The 23,485-nt window shown below is 48.8% G+C and overlaps 1 protein-coding gene across 1 annotated transcript in view; it reads left to right on the forward strand.

Annotated features, from left to right (window-relative positions):
- Itga9 (integrin subunit alpha 9) overlaps positions 1–23,485 on the forward strand; it is a 268,798-nt gene that overhangs the window by 78,687 nt on the left and 166,626 nt on the right. The window contains exon 17 of the mRNA XM_055601549.1: positions 4,040–4,200. Coding sequence (XP_055457524.1) covers positions 4,040–4,200 — 161 coding nt within the window. The remainder of the gene's footprint in view (positions 1–4,039; positions 4,201–23,485) is intronic.

Genomic DNA, 23,485 nt, shown 5'->3' on the forward strand with positions numbered 1-23,485 from the left:
TGGGGTTACCTAAGAAAGTAATTACTGCCAAGTAAATATCAGATTCCTTGGAATGAAAGGGAGAGAATTAAGAAAAGCCAGTAAAGTGGTAATGCCCCTTTCCTGGTCTCCTGGGTTGGGCTAAGGGAAGCTGAGTAACGCTGGAAGAAGACTTAAGTAGACTTTCACAGCAGAAAGCTTGTTCTGATGGAGACTTGGGAACGATTTAGTGTTGGCTGCGACAAACCAGAGCCCCAGTTGATGTGAGACAGCTGGCGCTCGCCCCGGCCCCAGCCCATGTGGGGGGCCCTTGGGAACCAGCTTGGGGGCCAGGGAGGGGTGGCAGGCTGAAGCATGACTGGAGACGCTCAGCCTTTCCAGCCACATGACATCATTCCGCATGGCATAGACACAAACTGCCAGAAGGAAGAGCTTGATGTGTCATGTGCTGTGGGACCCAGCGCTAATCCGAACCAGCATCCTCCTGGGCAGGCGCTCTGAAAGCTGGCTTGCATTAGGGGGTTGCTGCTGAGGCAAGCTCCCCCCTCCCCAAACAAGCTGATTGGCTACATCCCAGCATGCTTAGGGCACTTGAGCCTGAGCTATTTAAAGCTACCGCTGGAGCTCAGGGCTTCAGACTGGACTATTTCTTCTTACCTCAGGCAGCTCACAGGCTCCTTGCACAGGCGGAGTTTCTTCACGGTGAATCTTGCTTGCTTCCGGAAGTGAGAGTCTGATATAGAACGAACTCCTCTGTATTTATAATGTCAACATAAATTTAATATCAAGCCTGAAGGAGGCAGCTCTAGAGGGGAACTGCTTGCTAAGTGATTTTGTGTGGTGACTGGATAACTAGATCTTTCTGGGATCGGGCACTGGAGCATTTGAGAACAATCTTCTAGGTTAATGGGTCGGCATCCATATGGCCCACTGGGACAGAGCAGTTGTCTCTGTTATTTTAACTATGGCCCCTCCCCCTCTCGTGAGTCTCCAGGATCTTCACTGGTGACTGCATTGGCACTTTGAGCAGAAAGTGGGTGCTTGCAAAGTACCAGCCCAGCTCTGGACATACATAGGAGGAAACTATCCCCCTTTCCTAACTTGCCCTGTGTTAATTTAGTATGTCAGATCCCCAAGACGATGATCTCAGGGCACACCTTGGCGTAGGGATGAGCCTGGCAGTACCAGCCTGTACATGGGGCAGAATACTAACACAAGCAGGATTCTCCAAAGAAATAAGGATGCTACTAGAAACAGGAGGATAGAGGTGATGCAGGAATGGGGGAGGGTTTAGCTCTCAAGGGTTCATGGGACTGAATTCTGAGCTGAAGCTGCAGATTAGGTCTGCAAGTAGGCTAGGTGCAGAGCCCCTTCCTACTGGGAGACAGACAGAGCTTAGTGTTTTTCTTTCAAGGCCTTCATCTCCTGCAGCCCACCCACACAATGGAGTTTGATTTCCTTCATCCGAAGTCTAACAATTTAACTGTTAGTCTCATTTTAAAAGACCCTTCCAGAGATGTGCCATTTAGTGCTTGACTGAACACTGTGGTCCAATCAAGGTGGCCCACGGATTAGTCATTCTAGCAGACCAGGTAGGGGATGTGTGACTGAACATATTACCACATGGTCCATCAAACTCGGTCCTGCTGCAGAAGCTGGGGTAGGACGTGCCTCAGTGAGAGGTGGGTGCAAGGAACCCAGTGTCCCGCCTGCCGGGTGCTGCTTGGAGAGCCGACTTCTGCCATAAACTAGAGAAGGCCCCTAGGGAGGCAGAGAGGTGGGAAAGGCCACACGGATGCACGTTGGAGTCCCCACCTTTCACTCTGCACCCACTCCCATTCTCCCCACACTCTCCTGGCTGGATCACTGAGGTCTCTCTTCCCTCCATTTTGCTTTTCCTGAGGGACATGGACAGGCCTCATTTGTCAGCCAGGAGGATGGCTGGATAGGGGCTGCTAAGACTATGCCTCTCTAGCCACGGCTCCTCGCCTGTTCTCCAGCAGTGGGCATCGTCAGACAGAATCTTGCAAAATAGGATTTTGAAACTCACTTCATTTAAACATAACCACCCATACTGTTGGGTTGTTATTGTCTGGAGTCAAAGCAGATTGGCTTAGAGTTTGTCTCTGGACCTCTGTGTGCTTGGTTCTGCCATTTCTGCAGTCAAAGAGAAAGCGCTTTCAGGCCACATGAGGCTGAAAAATGTCTGCCACAGGTCAGTGTGATAGGAACAGCCCAGATCAGATGTGGAGAAGTCTGGATTCTGTCGAATGGTAGACAGCTCTTGGACTGAAGCAAGCATTTTCCCTTTTGAAGCCGCAGGTGCCTTTGTCCCCAGAATGAAGGTTTTTCATGAGCTGATCTATAGGATTTCTTCCAGGCCTTGGCAGTCTGTGCACACCCTTCTGTCACACTCGCTTTTACCCCGTGCTTTCTCTACTAAAGCACTTTCCTGGGATTTTTTCCTTAATAGTAGAGCTATCTCCTGGGATGATCCATGTTTTGGGTCACACCTGGTAACCAAGCTTTGCCTTGGAAATCAGCTGCTTACTGGAATATACAAGTTAGGGCCTCATGCACAGCCTTCCTGGACTAGGAATCTGCCATCTGGGCATAATGGGGACAGAGATATGGCAGGGGCCCAAGGAAGCCATTAGATGCAGCAAAAAATATGCCACAAGGCAACCACAGACAGCTGTCAGGTCCCCGTAGACCTCCTTGGTCGAGGGCCCCTTTGATGCTGTCTGACACAACTGTCCCTGTGAGTTGACCTCACCACACTTAGCCACTGGAAGGCACTGGCTTCCATGGCTGAGCTGACATCGGTGTGTGGAGATGGCCTGGCTGGCTCTGCCCTCCCATGGGCCAGCTATTTCATCTGGTCATTCTAGGAGCAGAGGTTCTTGTTTCTCCACCACGAACACTACATTCCCTGGAGCAAGACAAGTGTCTCAAGGGTCGAACTCTAGAGGACCCAAGTTGGTTTCCAATACCCAAGTTGGGCAGCTCGCAGGTGCCTGGACCTCCAGTTTCAGGGGATCCGATGCCCTTTCCAGCCTCCTTGAGCACTTGCTCTCATATAGCATGTAATCATATACACATAAATAATAAAGTTTTTTAAATAAAAAAAATACAATAACTTCAGAACCCACAAAAGAGTTAAGACATAAAACGGCTTACAGAGAGCCTGGCCCCTGCATAGAGTGCAGCTCAGTATATCTGCTGATGGGAAAGGTCAGTTTACCTGATAAAACACACGGCTGTCTAATTACAGACTCCAGAGTAATGGAGGTCTATTGGGTTTACCCAGCATGCATTTGCATTGGAGCAGCCTTCTTCCCTTTTCACATCCTACACTATGTGAAGAAGGCTGAGTTTTCAGGAGAAAAGCTCCATGTAGGAGCCGCTCTGGCCAAGGCCTTGACGGAAGGACTCGCGCTTTGAGAGTGGAGCCATCCCCAGCCTGCACCTAGTTTCTGAGTATGGGGCTCCATGAAAGCGAACCCTTTTTATTTTTATTTTTGTCAGTGGCGTTGACTGACACTTCATTATATCTACAGTGGTGTGCAGTCCTCTCAGGCCACCCTGGGTGACACAGTTGGAGAAGTCTCAGCATTTACGAGAGACACTGAATCATTGTAAGCAATTGTTCCCAATTTCACATCACTTGGCTGACTAAAAGTCGCTTTCATGTCGTCAGCAGCTCCTAGTTGAAGGTTTGCTGCAGTGCCTGCCTATCAGACCACCACCCTATACATGGTAAAAGCAAGCCCTGACATACATGTGCATTGGTGGTTCTATTGGCACCTCACAGAAGCACAAGGTTTAAACAAGGAAGAGCCCGAGGTCTGACATGCATGGCCTCCCCGGGAAGACAGAGGCCATCCTGGTTCTTCCATAGCCTGGCTATGGGCTTCTGAGAAGGTCTTAGTGTGGGCTGCAGGGCGTTTTCCTGTATCATGTGAACTGTGAGTGGGGTCTCCACAGAACTGGGGGGCTCAGTGCTCTCACCACGGTGTGTCCGTCTTTGTTGACATCTTTGGTCCTTATTTACTGTCAGGTTTGAACTACAATCTGACCGCTGATGTGGCCCAAAAGGAGAAGGGCCAGCTTCCCAGAGTCTACCTTGTGTTGCTGGGAGAGACCGCTGGCCAGGTCTCGGAGAAGGTGCAGTTGACCCACATGGAGGAGATGTGCCATCCCTACATGGCCCATGTCAAGGTCAGTCCCCTCTTCTTTTTAACCCTCACATTCCCATCTCCACAGTTGGTCATTTGGGACGAGCATGAGCTAGCTTTGTCTCATTATGTAGGCTCTGACTTTCACAGTTCGGGTTCACAACATGTATTTCTTCTTTTAAAGTCAAAAGCTGTCAGACATCCTCTTTAGCATTTATTTAAAAACAAACGCTGTTGTGTTGTGGAAGGGAGCACACCTGCCCTGGCGCGTGTGTGCAGGCCAAAGAACAGGTCTGTGGCAGCCGTTCTATTCGGCGCCCGTGTTCCGAGGACTGGACTCAGGTCATGGGGAGTGAGGGAAGTGCCGCCCACCCCGGTTCCCTGTTACTGGTTGTGCAGGTCTCAGCCTCCGAGAAATGGGTAGAGCATGGCGGGAGACCGGTGACAGTCTCTAGCTGCACCTTATTCTCTTGGGGTGGGGAGAGGTTCATCTCCTCTCCGAGGCTTGGCACTTGTGGAGAGAAGAGCTGCAGTCGCCGTGCTCTGGGTCTCAGATGGCACCTTTGCTGATGCCTTTCTAGTGGTCCGTATGACATACGAACCCGCGGTCGGAGCTAATGCATCTTCGCTGGGTCACATTTATCTTGTTGATTACCTTCTATTGACTCTAGGAGTGAATTTGGGGGATGGGTCTCTTTCCTCCAAGTAAACTTCAGATTATTTTTTCCTCTTGAAATTATTCGCTAAGTCTATTTTGCTGTAATTCAGGGAGCCAGGTTTGAATGGTGTTAGAGTGAACATTGTGCAAAGTGGGAGCCCTGGCCGTGCTCACTGCTGTAGAAATGGCCAGCCACTGAGCCACAGGCAGAGCCAGGTGGACAGGCCCGTGATCCGGCCTGGGCAGCTGGTGCAATGCCTGTGGGGTTGAGTCACACAGACCCTGAGTGTGAGGGTCCACCTCTCTAAACTGCACATGGAATACTCACCTTGAAAGTAGTCCTTAGCGTCAACGTCGCCCAGAGTGGGGTGACACATGCTGGCAATCCCAGCATTTGGGAGGAAGCTGCAAAGAGAGAGAGAGAGAGAGAGAGAGAGAGAGAGAGAGAGAGAGAGGATCATGAGTTCAAATTCTGCCCGGGCTGCCTAAAGAGTTGCAGCCTTTTCTGGGCTTATATGGTCAGACCCTGTCTCAAAGCAAAACAAAAAAAAAAGGATAAATATTGTACAGTAAATATTAAAACTTTGCATGAAGTCTGATAAAGGCTCTCAGGGTTATTATTGTTTGGTCGGGCCATATGTAATTTCCAACATTTTAACATTTTTGACTTACATAAACACCAATTTTGTTTAGTTTAATGTAATATAATTAGCCATGGACTTCTAGCAGATGGATTAAAGTGTCTTCCCACTATTGCCTTGTTTGGGGTCAGCGTCAGATAGTAACAGCTGGGTCTAGGCTGTGTGTGGAGAATTGCCTCCATGTCTGCGGCACGTGGTCTGGCCTGGAGCCCATGAGTTCATTCCCTGAGATGCTCTGCAATGGGGCTGGGCCCTGCCTCCTGCCAGACTCATGTCAGGGCCTGCCCAGGCCAGCTGCCCTTGACTGGGCTGCTGGCCACTTAGAAAGCCACCCATGCTCTTGCTAAGCCTACCGGCCCTTCTTGATCTTAGATTCCTCGGCTTTGTGCGTGTCCATGAGGGTGTGGGCTGCTCAGGAGGGGTGCGTGTGCAAACCTCAAGATGTATCAAATGTCCATGTTTGACACTTGCTAGGGCGTGGGGCCTCTGGCCTTCCCTGTGCTAAGTCTGTTCCACAAATCCTTTCCTTTGAGGCTTTTTGCAACTTCTTGTTTTGGCTGAAAATTTCACAGCAAATGGTTTGTAACAGCTAGAAGCCGTCGCTTCAGACAGAGCCACAGAGAACCTGCTGCAGGCCTTGGCTGGTGTGTTTGGGGAACAGCGATGGTGAGGTGCAGGCTGGGGTAGAGCTGTACCTACAGTGGTCTCTGAGGAAGGCTGCCCAGAGGTTGGTTTGGCCTCTTCTGGGATAAATACCTACCAGATATAACAAAGAGAAACAAAATTTCTCCTTAAATTTGGATTTTAGATAAACTTCTTTTTGTTTTGTATGTGTACAATGTCCCCTTTCTTAGTGGCTTCTCTTTCTGGGGTATCAGTCACTATAGGTCACTGAAGTCCAATGGTATTATATGGAAAAAAACCTAAAAATAATAAATGTTAAATAACTTTTACCACAGGATATTGTGGTTTTATTTTCTTTGGCTACTTCTTTGCCTCATTTATGGACTTTATCATGGGTATATTGAGGAGAAATGTGTGATGTTTGGTATGATTTGCAGTTTCATGCAGCCGCAGAATGTCTTGGGACACATCCCCGTGCACAAGAGGACATGGAATCACCAGAATATTGCATGGCATGCCATGTGGTTACACTAGAGTGACACTTGGTGGGCTCTAGAGTCACCTAGGGCAAGCCTCCAGCACACATGTGAGAGGGCTAGCCTGGGTTAGGCAACCTGAAGTGGGAAGACCCACCCTAAGGTCGGGCAGCGCCATTCTCCAGTCTAAGGCCCCGCACTCCATAAAAAGGAGAAAGTGAGCTGAGCACCAGAGTCCATCTCTGCTTCCTCAATGAAAATGCCCTGTGACCCCTGCCTCAAGCTCCTGCCAGCAGGACTTTGCCCCACCATGGTGGACGGCACCCTTAAATTGTGAGCCAAATAGCTTCCTTTAAGATTGCTTGCCAGGTATTTCGTCATAGCAAGACGCAGTGTAGTTGATAATAGATACTAGATAAATAGATACTAGATACCTACAAAAAATATTAGTTTGTTTTTGAGACAATTTTCCTCCATGGCCCGTGCTGGGTTGAAACTCATACGTCTCCCAGGCTTGCCTCAAGCTCAGGCCCCCTGGTTCAGCCTCCCAAGAGCCAGGACTGCGGGCACGAAACACCACCACACTTACCTGAAAGCTCGCTTTTAGCGTGGCATCCCACTGGCATGTCTAGTGAGGCCCAAATGGGACTTGCAGTGACTGCCACAACCCAGCTTCTCAATCAAAACCTAGCGGATCAGAGCAGAAACTGAGATGGGGGTTAGACTAGTTTGCAGTCGGAGGATGGGGCTGAGGGTGTTTATTTGGGCCATTTCGGGGAGAGAAAAGGCCTTCGATAGCAGATACGTACCTTGTAGTTAGTGCTTGGCTGTTTCCATTAGGCCAGATGAGGCGGCATATAGCAGAGAAAGACACATTTAAGCTTTACTGTGCAGTTACCGACCGGACCCTAACAGAGGACCTGGATGGTGGTGAAACACAGAAGCGAGAGGAACTGTTAAAATGAGCTGTGGTACAGCTGGCCTAGGAGCTCACAGACACAGCCCGTAGTTTAGGGGGTTGTGGGAAAACAGCTGTGGAGGCTGTGGGTCAGGCGGGAGGGGGGGGCACGAGGCAGGCAGCAAGCATCGGGGAGGAGTATGTGACAGAGATTGCTTCCCAGCCTGGGACCATGGACTGGGATCACACGTGAGCCAGGGCTAAAGGACCATGACGTGGTCCCTCCCGTCAGCTCCGCAGACCAGTCATGGAAGATAAATGCAAACATCCAGTCTTATCACACACCATATGGCCGGCAGACAGGCCGGCACTGGGACCACGTGTGTTTTTGTTTAGGCTATCTTTAGGCATTTTTCTTTCTGTCTTTAAGCTTGTTCTTTACTCTTGTTTTCTTTTCCTCTTTCTCCTCTAAGTTTTCGCTCCATATATGGTGATGGTCTCCACAGTGGAGGCCGGCAATACCTGAACCAGCTTTGCGGTACTCTACTCTGCTCTTGAGGACCCCTAGGGAGGTTCCACTTGTGTGGCAAGCTTCATCTTCCTCTTGGAGCAGTGCTGAGGCTGTTCCAGTTGCTTTCTTGACTGTTCCCTAGAGGTCATGCTCCCCACATGTCTTTCCCTGTTCCCCAAACCATCCTAGCTCCTGTCTAAGTGCTCTGGAGATCATTAGACCCCATAGCCACAGGTAAAATCCAAAGCACCTTCTCTTGGCTTCATGGTTCTCAACCACCCAGCCTCAGTTTACCTTTTTAGTTTCATCTTCTCCTTGTACACCACAAATGTGCTGTTGTGTTCCCTTTCTCTGCAGAACTTGTCACCTATGCTTTTCTACCTTGGTCCCTGGGTTCATGGTGGTGTCTCTAACTCTTCAATTATTTTAGATTCAGTTCGTGTGTCTTTAGGGAGCCATGTACCTCCTGCTTGCCTTTGGCATCCTTTCTGTGTTAAGGTTGTACACCCTAAATGTTTGGTTTTGTAATTTCTCTTTAAGCCAGATGACTTTTAGCTCTTTTGTACAATAAGAGGGTTGGACCCTTCTATAAACCAAAAGCAATTATTGTATGCCCAGCGCAGAAAGCAACTGTGAAAACAAAACCCACTGCAGTCAAAACAGTGTCGTTGAATGCTGGCCATTTTCATTGTTTCCCAGTCTCTGTAGAGGCGCCTACCCATTCTGTGTGTTAAAAGGGGAAATTACTAGACCCTGAGAGAATTGAAAGCATTATGGTACACAGTGGTATTCTTGCCCTGATGCCAACAGAAGGATGAGCTAGGAGTTTATCAGGGGTAGCATTTTACGTAGGATGGTCCTTCTTAGAGCCACGCCTAAGTACCACTGACAGCACATGCATTAGCCCACTTGGCAGCCGTGGTCATACTCTGACTAACATGTCTTTTCCCACCTCATCTGCCGAAGGTTTGACTGTTCCTGAGGGCACAGCCTCTCCACAGGCTAGACCTAGTCACAGTCCTACTCCCTAAGGAACCTCCCTCATGTTCCCACTTCTGGAGATGGTTCCTTGACCAACTTCTGCTCTGGGATAGTAGGTCAGAAACAAACACCTAGCACGTGGAACCATGTTGGAATGACCAATCGGGCTAGCTGGAACTTGGGGTCATAGGGAATTTCTGATACAGAATGGAGCTCACATCTCTGAGGAAATGGTAAGTCGTGTTAGGAGAAGCAGGAGAGCCTGGGACAGGAACAGACCTCCGTGAGCACTCCTTCTCTGACAGGTTGTGTGTACCCAGACCACCGCTGACCGCTCACTCTCAGTGCCAGGGAAGCATGTCTCAACTTTACACTGGATGAAGTGTGGGGCAGGCCAGTGAGCAGCCTCCAGGAACCAGGAAACCACAGCAGTGTGCAGAGTCCAACACAGGTGTGGGAGGAATCCTGCACTCGAGGCCAGCTCCTCCTTCCCTCCTAGGGGGGTCAGGAGTGCCCTCTGGAAGCCTTGAGGGCTGGTGAGCATCGGGCTGAGCAGGTGAAGGCGCTTGCTACAGAGCCCAACAATCGGAGTTTGATCCCTGGGACCTGTGTGGTGAAAATCCCTGACTTCTGAAATTTGTCTTCCGACCTCCATACTCAGCCTTGGAGTGCACATGCTGAGTTCATGTGTGTCATCTCTCTCCCTGCCCCATGTTAACATAAAACTAAAAAAGCTTTTGTTCAGCCTAACTGAACCACTGATCTGTCCAAGTGACTATCGTAGTGATAATAACAAACACAGCAAACCGCACAAGAACGGTACTCTAGGCTCTTTGGCCATTCGGTGACGGCACAGATCTCCTTGAGATGGCTCTAAGACATTTCATGAAGGGGCTCGAAAGGGGTCTTGACCTAAGTTTCTGTGGCTCCTCTTTGTAGGAACAGGTGCCCCTCTGGCCTGGCAGGACCTTGCACCAGGCAGTGCCATCCTGGGCTGAGATCATGCCTTGGGCTCTGAGCAGGTGTCTGCTTCCATTTTCATATCCCACAAAGCTCCTGTGAGCTCCCATCTCAGTCACGTGCTGTGAGTCTGCAGAGCCATGGGGTGACCCCGACCCTCACGTACACACACACACACTCACTCACTCACCTGCACGCATACCCGCTCACAGACATTCACATACACACATCCTCTCACTCACATAACACAGATGCAAACACACACTCACACACTTACACACGCACACTCACACACATACACACTCACACATGCGCACATACACTCATACTTGTTTAAGAAGCAGAAAAGGAGATTAAGTTGTAGTAAAGTACTCTTATGTAAGAAATAAGAGAAAAGAAAACAGCAAAGGTTCCTTCCTCATCTGGAGAAACAGTAGCTTAAATCCTGCCATCTTGATAATGCAGAGAGATAGCTAAAAATATTTAAAGCTGTAGGGGCTGGCAGACCTGAGGTATGGGGGTATTAGGGAAACATAGCTGAGGTTTTGAAAACAGTTCTGAAAAATATACAGGGAAAGGGCGTCTCTTTTTCCCTTCCTTCCCCAAAGTTGTCAGTTTCCCAGCCTGTCTTGCAAATGCCTGCTGGTCAGTCTGTAAAGCTGCAGTGCCTCCTGGAAGGTACATGCCACACGCGTGCTGTGGGAAAGCTTGCTTGCTCCTTTAAGCTGCCCACCTGCTACATGCCCTTTGGTACATCTGCTGTAGGATGGAGTGCGACCCAGCAGAGACAGAGAACGGACTGCTGGTGGTGCGGTGGCACGGGTGACTTCCAGGGTGAAGAGGAGAGATGCAGGAGGGCTACCCACTGTCTGCTCCCATTTGTGTGACATTCTAGAAAAGGACACTCAGTGAGCCAGAAGGTGGACCAGGCGTTTCTGGAGGCTGAGGGTTTGGGGAGAGGTGGCAGCTGCTAGCACAAAAGACAAATGAGACCTTCTGGAGAGAGAGGCGTGTCTTAGGTCGTGACTCTGTGTGAGTAGATCCAGTTACTAAAGTTCACTGGCATGGTGACTGAAACTCACTGTTATGTAAATTAGATTTCAACCAAACTTCAGTATGTGACAATTAAAATAAAGCAACGGCATGGAGGTGTCATGATGCCATTTGCATTCATGAGGTGCTCTGAAATTTGCTCCACTGTCATTCTGTTTTGTCCCCTTTTATCTCCTCTTCTGCCTCCATGGCCGTAGTATGTCCCTTCTATTAAACATGTCTTGTTTAAGTCCCCAGGAATCCACATAGAGAGGGAACACAGAGCCTGTCTTTGTGTCATTGGCTTATTTCACTTAGCTCAGTGACTGAGCTCCAGTTCTGCCCACTTTCCGGTGTTCTAGCTGCTGTCTGTGGTTGTAACGAAACACTGACTAAAAGCAGCTTGGGAAGGGAAGGGTTTATTTGGCTTGCAGGGTTCAGTGCATCACTGAGGGAAGTCAGGGCAGGAACTGGAGGCAGGAACTGAAGCAGAGGCCATTGGGGAATGCTGCCTGCTGACTTGCTCCCTGAGGCTTGCTCAATCGCCTTTCTTGCACAGCCCAGGCCCACCTGCCCAGGGCTGGCACCACCCACATTAGGCTGCCCCTCCCCCATCAGTTGTTAATCAAGAAGATGCCCCCCAGACCTGCCTACAGGCCAGTCTTGTGAGGAAAATCCTTAGAGAGCCCCCTGCCCGAGTATGTTTGTGTCTACCGGCAGAACTGTGACAAAACCGTGCTATCTGAACTTTTATTTCATTCAACCTGATCTCAAGCTCGCAAGTGCTGACAACCTCTCTCATCCCTGTTTATTTATTTCTAAAAGTTGATTGTCAGTTGTTTTTCTTTCTTTGTTTTGTTTTGTTTTGGGTTTTTTGGAGAGAGGTCTTGTGTAGGCCAGGATGCGTTCTGGACCATTATATAGCTGAGGATGATCTTGAACTCCTGATATTCCCACCTTCACCCCTCAAGCACTGAGATTACTGGCCCACGTATCACAATGCCTACATGGTTCCTTTCATTTTGGCATCTTCCTTTTATTTTGGAAGAAACAGGAATTTGGCAGCCAGGTTCCCCTGTGAGGCTCTTTAGAATGTAGCACTGTGTTTGGGAGAACATGAGCTCTGAGAATACAGAAACTAGTATCAAGCCTTTAGTAACTAACCTCTCTCTGGAAATGATTCCTAGAAAATAAATTTCTACAGTATTCTGGGTGACAGTCACAGGAGCAGCCAGCACAAAGTAGGTATCTGGGATGTGATGGTCACTGTCTAGTCCTGCTTGTAAAGTGGTCACGGCCATTATCCTGACTACAGTGCTTAGGAAATAAGGCATAGGGGAGGTAAGGAATTGCCCAGAACAGGACCGGACTCAGGAAGTCTGACTTCACAGCCATTGGATGGTAACACTGCTCATACAGATGACCGATCTGAACTCAAGTGCTCTTGGCTCTTCTCATGTGGGGAAAAGTTAGACAAAGTTGCCCATAGTTGTAAAACTAGAAAGAGGCTTCTGCAGAGAGTTCCAGGAGTGTCTGTCTGAGTTGTGATGTCAGAGGCAGGTGCTCTGGGAGCTCCGCCTTCTAGAACACTGGTGTGGTCCTGAAGTTTAGCAGCTTTTTGATGCAGGGAGCTAACTTGAATCCTCTGCTTGGTTTCCTGATGTAATATCTTCACCATGGCTGATTTCAAGCAGCCCTATGACATCACTGAGGCTGGCTTGGAAGAAATGTGTAATGGCCCATCCTCATGTAGCATATCCAGGACTTCTAAGCACCTTCAGAAGCATTAACCATAATAAAACACAGCAAACGAACCACCGTGACTTTTGAGACTCAGTGACATAATACAGTATTTCACTCATGAGTTTATCCGATTTAATTTTTACTAACGGATATGTTGAGCCCTCACCTGCAGAGTTCTTGGAAACGTAACAGTGGGCTCCTGCAAATGGCTGCTGTGAGCTCACACCTCTGACCCTGTGTTTGTTAGTAAATGGACTGTCATCCGAGCCATGCTTCACACACAGCTCTCTGTCACAGTCATGCATCCTTGTTTCATCCGGCTTTGAAAATTGATAGGAATATGAATTTGTGGGGCTTGTGTGACTGCCAGACCACAGCCATGTTTGTTTGTCTGGTTTAGAGGCGGTCTGTATTTTGGCTGAGTTCATTGAGTGTATCGCCATTCATCTTTAAATTTTTAATTGAAGCGCGTTGAGATCTTCTTCCTCATCCCACATGTGTGCAAGGCTGAGGGTCTGTCCTGCAGCCCTCCCTGTGCAAAAGAGTAAATGGTAAAACACTGAACAGCTGGGGGGTGAACTGGCAGTACTTGCCTCCTGCTCAGCCCCAGACAGTTCCTCTCGGCTTGGATTTGAATCTGAGTCCCAAAGAGTGTGCAATGGCAGGGCTGCCCTCGGGTCACATTTTTGGCACTTTGTTCTCCTTGCCAGGGACTTGATCCAGGAAGCACTAGGGGCTGCCGCCCCTGCCCCTTTCTTTCCAGTTACCTTCAGCAAGGACAGTGTATCAGGTCGCTGACCCTGGGCCACCATCCTTTCCAGACTCTGTCCCTGCCTGAGGCATCCATTCAGAAGTCATTTGGGTGAATTTTCTGGCTTTCTAAGTGAGCTCACATGCTCCAGGGGCCGCAGGCCTGGAGCTGCCCTTTGCCTAAGTAGCTGGTCCCTCTTTGCCTCTAAGGGCTGTCTTGCCAACCTCCTGTCCATACAGAGTCCAGGTTTGGAAAGAGGCCTGTGTCTTTTTTCCAGGTAGAGCTTGTGTCTGAGACTTTGTCCAGTTCCATGTGGACTTCCACGCCTACCCTTCTGTCACATGTGGCTGAGTCTGTGGTGGGTGATTGTCATAAGTGTTTTAAGGAAGGGACACCTACCTGGAGCTTCATTGCTTGGGATAAGAGGGCCAGCATCTTGAGGGCTTAAACAGATTGACTTGAAAAAAAAAAAAAATTCCAACAATATAAATCCAGATTTTAATTTCTGCCTACATAGTTAAAAATTGGTTACTTTTAGTAAGCCTATTAAGATTGTGCCTTCTTTTTAAAAAGATTTATTTATTTTTATGTGTTTGAGTGTTGTTTTGCCTGCGTTAACTAGGCGCACCACGTGCCTGCAATACCAGCAGAGGCCAGAAGGTGCCGCTGAATCCTCAGACGCTGGAGCTGTAAGTGTGGGCGCTAGGAACTGAGCTCAGACCTCTGCAGGAGCGGCCAGCGCTCTTAACTGCTGAGCCATCTCCCCATCAAGGTCGTATTCTCTTTTCTGTGACTTTGGGGAAGGTGCTTCAGACCCTTTAACAAAAGAGTCATTTTTTTCAACAAGCCCTTGATTGATCTGGGATTATCTGAACAGTGATGATTAAAATAATAACCATGAAAATACTTAATTAAAATTAATTTGGAACAAACCAAACCTTTGAGGAATAGCTGTGAATAGCTGTGAGCATGCTCTTCATCTCTCCTCCTCTCTCTACATGAACGTATACACACATGCATATGTGTCTTAGGTAACATATTTTTATTTTGAAATATCACAGTTATGTGAGGATGAGCACAGACACGTGGAAAGTGCTTCACGGGGCACCTGCCCACTCACCTCTGTCATACTTGCTTTGCCAGGATGCCTACTTCACACCTCTGCCAGACTGCTTCTCTCTGTGTGTATACATCAGGCACACCTCCTAAGAAGCAGATAGTCTCTTCAGTAACCCAGAAATGAGGACGGTAAAGGCCCATCGCTGTTACCTCAAGCCTCCCCAGGTGTTCACATGTCCTCTGAAGGTGTCCACGCCACCTCTGGAGCCTGTGCTACCTTGGGTTGTCGTGTCCTTTTGGACTAAAATGATTATTTGGCTTTGATCTTCTGTGCCATGACAGTTTGGAAGAGGACAGGTCCCTCTGTTTGGATCTCTGTCTCACGTGTTAGATTCAGGGTGTGTATAGTTTGTAGCAGCACCACAAATGGTCGTGTCCTTCGAATCTGGATATGTATACACTCAGTTTCATGGGAGAGTATATTTTCACTCTGATTTCTGTGTGGCTCCTCAGAGCTGGGTTTCTATTCCCCCAGGACAGGGCTGTCAGCATCTGATGGAGCTGATTACAGTAATGAATAGACTACCACCTACCTCTGTTCCCTGGACCAAGGTGAGCATGCCAGGTCTTAGAGAGGAGATGAATGGATTCCTGAGAAGGGTTTTCACAGCCCAGTGTTAAACGTGATGCCTTTGAATTTCATAGAGCCATAAGCCAGGAATTCCACACAGCTGCCAGGGAGAGAGGCCTGACTACAGGAGAAAAGGCACATCAAGATGAACTGGCTGTCTTCTCAGCAAGGGGAAGTTGCTGATGTTGGTTCTTCGGCTCAGGGATTTGACATGATTGACAGTGCTCAGGAAATGAGCTGTGCCTACTGTGTGCTGGGGCGGGTGGGCCTCAGCTTCACTCATAACTGAAAAAGATTCTTGCTGTTGGGGGCTTCCATCTCAGTGGAGGGAGAGGCATGATACAATAAAGATAATGAGGGCTGTGGGGGTGAAAGGTCAGGGGGGATGCAGACTGAGGGTGCAGCTAGGTCAAGCGACCTCACTGACAAGGGCAGGATTTGAGCCATCACTTGCAGGAGGCTTGGGAGTCCACGCAGTCCTTTCTGATGGGGGAGGGATGGGGGGTATTCAAGGTCGAGGAGAGAGGCTAGGCTGGAAGCAAAGTGACAGGAGGAAGTCAGAGCACAGGCCATTGGCTGGGACTGCACGGAGCCTCGGGGTCACAGGAAGGACTGTGCCTGTGTCCTAAGTGAGGCAGGAGCTGCAGGAGAGACCTGAGCAGGGTGATGACATGGCTTAGCTCCCAGCCTTAAAGGACACAACATGGATTCTGGGTTGAAATGGATGATGGGAGGGTAAGCAGAGTGAGAGAGAACCATCTGAAGGAAGAGACAGCAGCTCTACCTGTGGAGACAGCATCTAGGATGGGGTCCTATCCTAGTCTGCTTTCAGAAGACACTTTGAAAGCAGAGCCTGCAGAATTTCCCTATGTTCAGAAGCTTCAAAGGTGGCTTCAGTGACCTTGGATGGAGGCATCACTAGTGTGCAGGTAGGGCGTACCTTAAGGGTGAGATTCGCAGTGTTCTTTCCGAGACTGGGTCAGGTCACCAAGATTACCCACGGTGTGAAAAGCTACAGAATGGCAGGGCACCAAGGACAGAGCTATGGCAGGCTAGTGAACAGAGTGTCCTGCCCCCAAGCACAAGGTGGCTGCTGGGTTCCCTTTCCATGTACAAAGAAAAGGAAAGGTCAAAGGCCGCTGGCAGGGCAAAGGGCCCTAATCTGAGGCCTTTTAAAGAGCTGCCAGTGACGTAAAGCTCATTTATCATCCACATCTTGAAAAGGCAGTTGGGAAATGCCTGTTTTAGCTGTGTGTCTTATAAACTCTACGAGCTTTATAGCCCAGAGACCTTGCCATGAAGATGAAAATAACCAATATGCTGGCCACAGGCCACATATGTCTGCCAAGCCCTGAGATGTGGTACAACTGAGGAACTGAATTTTTACTCTTATTTAATTATAATTCACTTAAGTTTCGCCATGATGTAGCTCATTGTGTGTGTGTGCCTGTGTGTGTGCACATGCCTGGGTCAGAGGAAAACTTGTGGAAGTGGACTATCTCCTCAGTTGTGGGTTCCAGGGACTGCACTCAGCTCAGCAAGCTTGCAGCTAGCACCTCTATCTGCTGAGCCATCTTGCCAGGCCCTTAGCTCCTGTGTTGAGTGGTGCAGGTATTAAAGTGTGGCCATTAAAGGGGAGATGGGCACTGGGTAGACAGCTTTCAGTCTCTGCCACAGCGTGGAGGTGAAGAGAGCATCACCCACATAAACCAAGCCTAAAACAAAAAAGAGGGAAGCAACCATGTTTGGGTCAGTGTTGCAAGATGTCTGATCACACTGTGAACCCCATGATTGTGTTATTTATTGGAAAAACCTGTTTTTAGTTGTGGTGAGGCTCAGCCTGATTGCACACCTTTGACCTAAGAGTTTTCAGCTTGAATATTGTAAACAGGATTAAACAAAGATCCATAGGTCAAGGGGCAGAGCAAACAACCAGTTGCGCTAAGTGAACATGGGATTAAGAAAAACAACAAAACAAAACAAAACAAACCAAAACAAACCCCAACAACATAGAGAGGAAGTCAGGAGGATGGATAGAAAGACACACAGGAAGCAGAAGGGAGGGACATTCTGTTTGAAGGAGGTTGTCTGAGACATCAAGAGGGGCATTGCTTCCGGGGCGTCGCCTGAGGAGGAAGGTAGCTGGGTGCTTTCTCTGCCTCTCTGAGCTGGCAGGCTTTCACCCCAGCATCTGGCTCCCCAGTCTTTGTTGATAAAATCAAACAATTGGGATTTTTGTTAAAAACAACAGGTGAGCCTGACTATTTACTTTGCACTTAGGCTGACTGAACCTGAGTTTCTCACATGCACTGAGTATGTTTCTTTGGGGCCCGTTCACTCACAGGTGCCTCTGTTTGCATCCAGATGGGCCTCAGCTGCAGCGGGAGATGGCTTAGTCGAGCTTTTGGTTGATTCGCCCTGAGCTGATCATTTAAAAGAGTTCTGTAATCTCACACCTCATGTTTTCTCCTGTCAGGGCCATGAATCTATAGAGAAGGCATCAGTGTGGAGGGACGGGTGGACTCCCTAGGTCCTCAAGGAAGAGCAAATAGGATCTTGATTTCCAAGCTGGTCTGACTCAAGAAACAAAACAAAACAAACAAACAAAGGAACACCAAGGGGGCATTTTAAGGCTGCAGGTGTGAGGCCTGTCATGGAACGACCTGTGATGAAGAAAGGGCCGCCTTCCGGACACTCACGCTCAGGGTGGGGAGAAGCGCGTTCTGATTGCACGTGTGTGAAACTCGGGAACGGCGGGCTTTTCCTGCTCTGGGTGGCCAGAGCCGGCCAGGCGTGCTCTCCTGCCAAGCACATGCTCTGTGTAAGTTGCCTCATCCTCATTGCAACATGGCCATCCTTTACGGGTGAAGGAAGCCCCGTCACAGTGCTAAATCCTTAGAGGAATCTGGAAAGCACTGGCCCCCTCCTCGGTCCTTTGCTCTGCCCCACCCGTCTTTCACTCTACCTGTTTCGTATTTGGAATGGATTGAAACTCATCTCATTGGTATTCAGAGGATTTTAAAAAAATGATTGGAAGCAGATGGTGAGAAACGAAAGAAAAGTATAGGAAGAAAGTAATAAATTACGCGGGGAAAACGGGCAGCACACGGCTGCCTACGGCCCTCCTATGGCAGCTCTTCCACCTGGAGCAGAGACTCAGGGCCTCACTACCTGCAGGGGCCCTTCACACGGTAATATGTGCATGAAGGGCCTGAGGGCCTGGCTGCAGGCGGGTTCCAGCACAGGAGGGCTGATGTGTGAACGGCCAGCTCTGGGATGACATGGGTGCCCTGAGTTCATGGACCATGAAGCACCAAAATCAGAAGAAATGGGGTGTCCAGGCACAGGAGTGATAGAAAAAGGCGACAGCTGGTAGTTGACTTAGGTGTCATAAATGAATGATCCTCAGGAAGGACAGATGCTGCTCCCATCACCCTGGCAGTGAGGGGACACATGACAGGGGATGAGAGAAGTGCTCATGGGTGGAGGCGATGTGGGACCTCCTTGCAGGAGCTACAAGAGCTTACCAGTTAGGGGCACACTCCCCACAGGTGCGAGTGTTCCTCACAGGTGGGATGGCTCCCCACAGGTGGGAGGACTCCCCACAGGTAGAAGGACTCCTCATAGGTGGGAGTGCTCCCCAAAGGTGGGAGGGCTCCTCATAGGTGGGAGGGCCCCCCACAGGTGGGAGTACTCCCTGAAGGTGGTGTTAACACTTTCCAGTCACTTGACCCCTCCTCACAGGTAACACAGGGTCTCCCCTGTCTTATGAAAGCTCCTCACCCAGAGTTGAGAGTCCCTCACCTGGGTGGTGGCCCCGGGCATACTTTAGTCAGCAAGTAGACTGCATCTTACTGGCGTGTGTCAACAGATGGTGTGCCATTTGCAGGAGGGACGCTGTGGACTGTGGCTTCTATGTCACTGCTTCTTGCCCGAAGGACAGCGTTGTGGGCAGACTACTTACAGAAAGTGATGCTGAGCAGTTCCGGTTCAGATTAGTAGAGAATTTGAGGGGCAGCTGTCGGAAATGTGCTTTTCCTCCCCAGTGACTAGAGACACTGTGACAGGGTCTTAGGACACAGGACATTGTGGTGGGTTATCCTTCCCTTTACCTTAGGGCCCAGGGAGCCAATAGGACGCATCAGAACTTGTGTGCTCTTTTCCTGCCCAAGGAGCAAAAAGCGTTCCTTTACTCCTTGGCCGGTGACGGGTCTAGGGTGGCGGTCTCTCCAGTGGTTTGAGGGTGTGGGGTGCCAGAAGGCTCACCACAAAGAGCCATGCAGCGCCCCCGGGCAGAATAGACGGACATCTGCCAAGAAGCTCCCTCCGAAGCAGCGGTCCTCCCCCTAAATACAGCTCCTCATGTTGTGGTGACCCCCAACCATGAAATTATTGTCACTGCTACTTCCTCACTGTAATTTTGATGGTGTTGTGAATCGTAATGTAAATATTTTTGGAGACAGAGGGTTGCCAAGGGGTTAGGACCCACAGGCTGAGAACCACTGCTGTAGAGGCATTTTTGTGGGGCAGTCTTCTCTGAAAACAGGCCTGGTCCCACATCCTGGGGGTCGGAATGAATGTTGGAGCATTCGAGGAAGTCTGTCCACTTACATCCCAGGAGGTTTGTGAGAGGAGGTTGCAGAGGAGTTGTTTTCTCTTCTAAATCTGTTCAGTGCTGTGTGTTTAAACTGGGTGGGCAAGATGGCTCATCAGGTAGGGGCACTTTCTCCCGAGCCTGACAATGAGGATTGGATTCTTGGAACCTACATGGTAGAGAGGAATCTATTCCTGCAAGTTATCCCTTGATCTGCACGTGAGCACTGTAGTATGCACACACAACAATAATAATAATAATAACAAGTCTTAACAACAGTAGCTATCTGTTACTTAACATTCACCCCATGCTAAACACTTGAGGCACTCCTTTTAACCTTATAAAGAACCCAGTTACATCCATAATACTGTATGTGTGTCCAAATTAGATTTAGGAATCTGAGATTTGACAGCTGCACACACTCGGCGCCCTCCCCTGGCGAGTGACAAGGTCTTGGGTTTGAATTCTGCCTGGCACCTAACCAGCTCTGTGGCCTTGGACAGGTAACGTGACCTGCTCTGAGCTCCAGGAAGAGCACAAGAGTTGTGGACACCGGAGGGTCCACCCTCTTTTTAATCTGTCTTGTCTATGGCTACAGCAGCTTTAGGATTTTAGGAAGTAACTGTTTTTAGCCAGGTGGCAATTGTAGGTTGTATGTGCTCAGTGGCATCAGCTTCCTGGAGTAGCTTACCCTGCCTGGGAAGTGGGCAACAGGGGAGTGGCTCACACCATTTCAGAAAACTGTTCAAGCCTTTGCTGCTTTGAGGAGAAACCAAACCATTACCCGGGCAGAAAGCTGGTTTGTTACTCGGCATGGCAGCTGGGCGGAGACCCCTTGATTAAAGGGAAGAGTGGTGCTAAGCTGTCATCCTGCCGAACCAAGCGGCTCGCTCCACTGTGGAAACCAGACGGGGGCGTTGTATAATATAAGGGCATTGGTGTGTGAGCGTGTGTGCGCATGTGCGCATATGTGACTACATAAGCTTTCTGATAGTCGACGTAAAAGTTAACTAGACTTTAAAGTTAACCTTCATACTGCAAGTGTGCCTTTGCCCTAACGTGACTAAGTGACATTTGCTTGCTCACAGTTCTGGGCTTAGAAGTCCTAGGAAAGGTGTGTTATCAGGCTTGGCTTCCTCAGAAGTCTTTTCTTGACTTGCTGTGGCCACTGTCTCTGCACGTTGCCTTCCCTCTGTCCAGACACACCTGCCATCTGTGTGTGTGTCCAAATTCCTGCTTCACACAGGGACCCCAGACACAGTGTTTTAGGGGCCACCCTAAGGGCCACACTTTTCACAACCCTTTAAAAGCCTCGCATCCAAATACAGTCATGTTCTTAGGTCGAGCACAGCTCAGCACGCAGCAGCATTTACTGTTTAGTTCACTAGCTGTAAAATAGTTCAGCCGATAATGTAAAAACCATCACTGAGAGATTGACATTTGTCCTACCTTTGGCCTTTGATATGCGGTTGTTTATTTTAGCCACGTTTCACATGGTCGTCAGGTAATGGTGGATAGTGGCCACCACACCGGGCAGTACAAGTCCAAGTCAGGCTTCTTCGTCTGGGTATGATATAGCATGTTTGCAGACAGGCCCGAGTGGACTCACACGTATGTCATCACTTCTAGAGTCGACTAGTAGGCCTCCCCTGAGGTTTAGAGCAACGCTGATCTTAGAAAGCGTGGCTTCACACCTGGGAAGGATGGGTCTGGAACTGGCGATTTTGGAGCCTGAGTTCCATGAACATGGTGGAGAGGATCTGCAGATTTTTCAGCATTTCAGAACACTCAGCCAGTGTCACAATGGCTGCAGTCTACTCCTTGGAGGGCCCAGACCATTGCATCACTGCGGCGCCGTACCCGCTTGGCGTGTCAAGGCGATGCGCTTTGCTGGCGAACTCCATGTTTTCTTCTTGGCTCTTTTATGACGTTCCAGGAACCCCAGGGTGAGCACATAAAGAAATCTCTTACCTTTGACTCACCCACAGACTCAAATGCAGGTCTTCGAGGGGCTTCCCTGTCAGCTCTTTTTAACACACTCAAGGGTCAGAGGGTGCCAGGGGAGGATGGAAGAAGTGAGCCTATTGGTGAGCGAGCACTTCCTGTGTTGAAGTCAGGGCAGAAACATTTCCCGTGTGCCACAAACAATGCTCCCCACCTGGACACAATGCCTGGGAACCGCAGCACCTGCCTTCCCTCGTACCCTCTGCCTACAGATGCTCTGCTGCTGACATTCCCTCTAGTCTCAGAGCATAGCCACAGATGGGGTGCTGGGAGCCATGGCTGAAATAGCCAAAGCTAAGATTTCCCTTAGCTCTGGCCTCTGGCTGTAGAAGGACACACTGTGAAGAGCTGTCTGTCCAGTGCTGGGTAATATCCACAACTCGAGTGCCCTTCCTTCAGCTGTGTGGCCACACCCTCCTCTTCTAGCCCGACCCCTGAGCAGCCACAGATGGCCTGTCCTCACACTCACCCCTACTTCCTGTTTTCCCAACCTCGGTATCCTGAGTTTCTTTGGGTTGTTAGTTATTCCATTAGATAATTTACCCATACATGATATTTGTAATCCATTTCTTCCTTTGTTCTCACTTCCTGATGAGAAAATAGGGGAGAAAGATTTCATACAAACTGGTTTTGTTCATCGTTATCAGTGGTTGGAAGGACACCAGTACAGGAACATGGTACGCCATTGCCCTTTCTTTCTGCTTGCCAGTTCCCTGGAACTGATTGAATATAATTCTACCACTCAGAACCATATCTAGCTCGGTTTTTCTGCTATTCTTTGGCAGCTATATGTTGGTCTGGATGAAACAGTGATGTTAACTCATGAGGAACTCTTGAAGGACATTTGTGCTTTTAGCATACGCTTTCCCTGGGCTTGGTATCCTCTTTCATTAGCTTTAACGGTCAACTTAACACAGCCTAGAGCCATGTGGGAAGGGATCCTCAGTTGAGGAACTGTCTAGAAGAGATTGTCCTGTTGGCATGTCTGCAGGAGGCTGTCTTAATTGTTAATGGATAAGCCTAGCCCACTGTGGGTAGAACCATTCCCTAGGCAATTGTTTCTAGGCTGTTATAAATAAAAATTTGCTCACAATGGCAACTGAAATGTAAAATCCTATCCCAGAATATGTCATGTTGATTTTGAGAATTTTGCAGAGGATCTTCTGTGAAACATTTTCTTTCATGGTGTCCCAAACAGCCATTATTTGTTTAATTCAGACTGACTGTCACTACCTTGATCATACACTATAATCCCAGAATTATTGAAAAGCCGTTAGAGACTCTCAGCCACACTGCAGAACACTTACTGTCTTCCCAGATCTTGTACCAGGATCATTAGAAAAAGTAGAAAATGGTAACACAAATACAGAACTGTAGTTTTCTTCTAAATTCTTCACTTTGAAATTTAAAGTGCCATATTTTATTTGCACATTTAATTAAAAGTTGTACTGATGTAGTGTGAACAGTATTGGAATTTTGGGTGGATTGAAACAGAAATTTTTCCCATATGCCGTGCGAGGTTCCAAGTTGTTCAGGGCAGATGCATGCTCTGGTGTTGTTGCTGCTTAATTGCTTTTCTGAAGACACAGAAAAAGAATGAAAATCAGACATGAGTTAAAACAGTGTGATTTTGTGGAAAGTAGGTGTGAAAACAGCAGGATAATTATTGTAGTGACTGAGAGCTCTTTAGCTTTTAGAAAACTAACTCTTCTCTCCAATAAAAAGCTGCAGTTGTCCTTTAAGCTCCTTCCAGGACTCAGGACAT

This window comes from Psammomys obesus, unplaced genomic scaffold (genome assembly GCF_907164565.1).
Source record: "Psammomys obesus unplaced genomic scaffold, mPsaObe1.curated_primary_1811, whole genome shotgun sequence".
Classification (NCBI taxonomy): Eukaryota; Metazoa; Chordata; class Mammalia; order Rodentia; family Muridae; genus Psammomys; species Psammomys obesus.